This window comes from Montipora capricornis, chromosome 1, assembly GCF_036669925.1.
Source record: "Montipora capricornis isolate CH-2021 chromosome 1, ASM3666992v2, whole genome shotgun sequence".
Taxonomy (NCBI): domain Eukaryota; kingdom Metazoa; phylum Cnidaria; class Anthozoa; order Scleractinia; family Acroporidae; genus Montipora; species Montipora capricornis.
Genome location: NC_090883.1, coordinates 46,063,393 through 46,068,392, shown reverse-complemented (window position 1 = coordinate 46,068,392; position 5,000 = coordinate 46,063,393). Strand labels below are relative to the sequence as shown.

General features: G+C 38.6%; 1 protein-coding gene across 1 annotated transcript in view; it reads left to right on the top strand.

Annotated features, from left to right (window-relative positions):
- Window positions 1-5,000, top strand: part of LOC138046269 (cyclic GMP-AMP synthase-like receptor 1) — a 6,828-nt gene that overhangs the window by 1,661 nt on the left and 167 nt on the right. The window contains exons 2-4 of the mRNA XM_068892944.1: window positions 2,508-2,658; window positions 3,309-3,454; window positions 3,910-5,000. The exon at window positions 3,910-5,000 is cut by the window's right edge and continues 167 nt beyond it. Coding sequence (XP_068749045.1) covers window positions 2,508-2,658; window positions 3,309-3,454; window positions 3,910-4,421 — 809 coding nt within the window. The 3' untranslated portion in view covers window positions 4,422-5,000. The remainder of the gene's footprint in view (window positions 1-2,507; window positions 2,659-3,308; window positions 3,455-3,909) is intronic.

Sequence of the window (5,000 nt, the reverse complement as noted above, 5' to 3'; positions counted from 1 at the left end):
ACTGGACATCGGCCAGTGAGCCAACTTTGTCACCGCCAGCGAGCAAAAATCAATCAAAGCAATATTAAATTACAATATTTACATCAGAATTTAAGGCATTTGACGTTGTTTTCAATACTTGACTACAAAAACGTTTTTAAGTTCCAAATTCGTATTTGTTCTTGGTTGCTCGTTGGCACTTAGCGAGAGCTACATCTAGTATGTAGTCAAAATAATTCCATCGTTGAAAATATTTCCCTAACAGGCACACTGGTTTTCATAAATGGAGTCTCGAAAGACGAAAGGCGGGGAATACAATTTCGGAGGACTCTGGTGATACGTGTATTAAGTGCATATTGATGCTTTGACGCTGCTTGTAGTACATTGACGGCGGAGCCGAGGGGTGGGAGCTTAAGTTTTTACCCTGAGATTCCTTTGCAGCACACGTCAAGCTTTTGTAAAACGTTTAGTGTACTAAGCCGATATGTATGTATGAATGTATCAAGTTAACAAAACGTGGGAAATATTGTTGTTATGACTAAAAAAATGTGTTATTTTACACTCCATCAAGTTTGAAATATTGACGTGCACAATGCTGAAAATAGCATTTCCGGGCCTCTAGATTTCAAAATTTTCTGGGGGGCATGCCCCCAGACCCCCCTGGAGGCTCGCGCCTTTGGCGCTCGTATTTTATAACACCCCTTGGTAAATATTCCTGTCAATACGAACACCCTTCAAAAAACCTCAGCTACGCACCTGAAGAGAAGCTGGCTGGGCAAGTAAAATAGAACCGGGCCCCCTCCTTAGCTCAAAGTCTGGATCTGCCACTGCATATTTATTATATGGCTAACTCGGTGAGCAGGCAAGATGAACTAAATCACACCTCTTGTTGGCTACCCGAGTAGGCAAGATAGAAAAAAATTTTCCCAAAAGCCAAATTACAAGCTTTTTTGGTCAAGATGGCTGAATATTGGCCTCATTCTTTTTCTATGAGTTTATTGACCTTGGCTCCGTCTCGATCCATAACTCGCGCAAAAAAAGAAAACAGAAGTTGGCCAATATCCAGCCATCTTGACCTCACGCTTGGTAAATAACCCATAAAAATATTTATTATTGCATAATTATCACCATGAACAACAACAACCTTTGAAAATAGAAGTTGGCCAATATCCAGCCATCTTGACCTCACGCTTGGTAAATAACCCATAAAAATATTTATTATTGCATAATTATCACCATGAACAACAACAACCTTTGAAAATAGAACATAAACCGTTAGGCCATCCCCTTTTTTTTCGTTACCTGTCGAATCCTGTCGTTTCCTGATTTTGGGTCGGCCGGTTGGAAAAGAAAACAAAAGGCCAAAAAAACATAGGGAGAAGAAGTCTGAAACTCAGACCCAGTAACTCAGCATAATATCTACGGAGCTTATAAACGACAAGACGTGGTTAGAGAATCCACATGGTGACAATGGAGGAAGAAAATTCAAGCTTCTGACGATTGCATCTTGTTCTATATTGAAAACTGGTCCATGTTTATTTTACATAGAGAAATTTATTACTCAATTCAAGACAAAAGAAAAATGATAGGTCACCGTATACGTTTTTGAGAAAATGACGACTTACGTCTAGGTCCAGCCGTAAACAAAAAAACCACCATTTTTTAATGCGTGGACACGCTGGTCTCACGTGAAATTGTATGCAGCAATGCCAACACAAAACATTGTCTGTATTTCAGATTAAAGCAATGATTTCTTGGAATTTTGCAGCAGTAGAAGTTAAGAAATAAGAAATTAAGAAATCAGTCATAACATACATGTGGTTTTACAGTCAATGACAAAGACAAACTAAGCTAAGCTTATGCCATTGCCTTCTTCATGTTTTTCCTTTTTGATTTGAAACTGCGAAAATATTGGTCGGTCGGACAACGCTAAATGGAGAAAAATAGGGGATGGCGAACGGGATTTGAACCTGTGACCTCCGCGATACTGGTGTGATGCTCTACCAACTCAGCCATGAAGCCACACATTGGGAAGGAGGTCAAATTTATTGAGTTCATATCTCCCATGAGGAGTGAAATGGCATATGAAATAATTCATATGTGAACTGCGGTGGTAGCTTAAGATGAAAGTGAAGAACGATCATATGCATCGCAGTTAATTTTCCAATTTAAGCAATCGGAAAGAAGAAGCCTGAAAAAAATCAGGGCTTCAATGGGATTCCAATCCCGTTGAAGCCCTGATTTTTTCAGGCTTCTTCTTTCCAATTGGAAAATTAACTGCGATGGTCATTCTTCACTTTCAGTTAGTAAGAGTGTTAAATTGAACATGACCACCATTTTGCAACTCAGAGAAACCTTTTTATAGGAACCAGCCAATCATTTAGAATTACTTTCTCCTTGATGGAGTGAATTTTCTTTTGAGCCACACCCATATCTTTATGCATGGTCCTCATAATTATCAATCAGGCAATCATGGCACTTAAACAGGTAATTGAATTTTAATTAATGCATGCTGTCTTGTGTTCAAGGATTCACCAGAGTGATGATTGACAGAGGAGAAGAAGTATTCTGGCAGCGAGAACAATGTGCTAATTCTCGAGGAATGTTAAATGCTACAAAAGTCAAAGCAGTTTTTGCAAGATTGGTCAGGGAGGCCATAGGAGCAGGACGACTTGAAAGGTACTGTGTATGCAAAGTACTGCAATTCTTTTGATACTGTGTTGCTTTAGAAAATACCCACAGAACCTCCACAGACAGCTATTTTTTTTCCTTGAACACCACCCCCTTCTCTCACTCTGGACATTCCTGTTCACTGGCTGTTTATTACTTTACATTAAAAGTTTTGGGTTTGGTACCCCCTCCCCACTAAAATTTGGTATGACACTCAGTGAGGTGGATATGGAAAATTTCTGGAAACAGAGATGGCTATCTATCTGTTTTTGTGCTGCAAACATGCTAGTCTAATTACGAACATGTTACTTGATCAGCGGTAACAATATCTAGAATACTGTGTAGCTAGGCTACACAGTGTGCAGGGGATTTTTGAGCTTGAGGGGCAGCAATTTTGATTATCGTCCAGCCCAGAAACAATCCGGGCTGTTCATAATGGCTTGCTAATAAATTTTCACACAAATTAACCTCTTTCTTTTGTTAATAAATCAATGACAAATTGAAGGTTATTTTTGATTTATAACCACTTCACATAAATAATTAAAATAGTACTCAGTCTGGTAACTTGAACAGTAAACAGGAGAAAAGGGAAAACAGATCCAGAAGATCCTGAATGTTGTAGTAGACTTGCTTTGCAAATTACTTATGTATTTTTTTAGTTGCCTTGAAGTGAGGTCACAAGGTCCAGCAGTGACACTCAAAATAATTAGAAATGGAACAGAATATTCTGTGGATTTGACTCTTGCCATCAAAGACAATACTTGGCCAGAAGATGCAGAGGAATGGAGCACAAGGCAACGAAATGGTAATGTTTAATTGGCTTCTAATTAATTAAAATAACTGCCTGATTAGATATTTTAAATTATTGTCATTATGGACTGTAACCTAAAATACCTGCAGTGTTACAGGCTACTGAGCTGAGTATATTTGATGGACCTGTGATGTTACAGGCAAACTTGCCTATAGGTGATACAATTCACTCAAAAGGTAACTAGTTTGTTATGGGTGGGAATAAGGTCAAGGCTACAGGTGACCCAAAACTTAATGACAGCTGTGTCTGGAATGCTTAATGAAGCCCAATAGCTAAACCAAAATTTCTTATATCCTTCTTCCTTCACAGTCTGCTCTGTAGCATTCCCCTTCTTCAACTCTTGATATTTCTTTTGCAAGGCTAAGAAAGTCTTGTGCTCACAGAAGATATTGATTTAATTTGGTGACTTCATGACAGTGATAAACTTATAATTATTGACTTGCATCTAGGTTGGCCCAATCAGCAGCTTGTGCAAGACATTTACAGAGGAGGTTGTCACTTGGTTGCAAAGCAGCCTAAAGGCCAGAACCTTGCAGAACATGAAAAGGGATTTCTCTGGCGCTATTCCTTCTCAGCAGCTGAAAAAAACCTCTTCCTTCGGGGTAGTTATGGTGAAGCAAGTTCCTGCAGAAAGCAGGTTTTGCGTATTCTCAAGGCACTCAAAGATGAACTTCATCTGCAACCTTTGAAGTCATACCACCTTAAAACTATCTTGTTTTATGAGTGTGAGGCAAAACCTCAACCCCACCTATGGAGCTCTGATTGCCTGGTTGAGCGATTCTTAGGCCTTCTTCACAGGCTTGAAAATTGTTTACAGCAGAAAAGTTGTCCACATTATTTCATCAGAGATTTTAATTTGTTTGAACCATTGGAACACCAAAAGTGCTCAGAACTAGCTGGCAGGGTGAGAAGGATTAGATCTCAACCAGTACAGCAACTACGAAGACTGCTTACTCAGTAAACTGGAATGAAGTGAACAGTTTAGAGGAGCTATGTCACAGAATATAGTACATCTTAAGAGTGTTGGCCAAACTTTTCAAGTTCATTTTTGAAAACTAGTAAACCTTACTACTAGCCAGTGTGTTGGTTTGTAAAAACCGTTACCAGTAATGTTGTTTTGTATCTTGGCATTCAAGTCAACTATCCTAATTCACTTGTATTTTGAAAAAAAAATATGCTAGAAGTCCTCCAATTCATAAATCTTTGGCATAGCTTCTTTAACCAGTTAACTGAGAGTGAAAAAATAATTTCTCCTCACAGAAAGAATCTTGATTTAATCCACTAAAAAGCATTACAACTTCATGATGTTCAGTGAATTAAGCATAAATGATGAATTAATTGCATTTCTCAAGGAGTAATGTGTGTATTGGTGAGGGGAAATATAATCATGATTTATTCATATTTCTACCCTGCATCAGGCTGACACTAATAGTCACTGTACAGTATCCCTCCACTTAAATGTATCCTACATGTAGCTTTTAGGCCTTGGGAATTTTATTGCAGAACAATGGTCTAGAATAGAAGCAGCTGGGTGCCACAG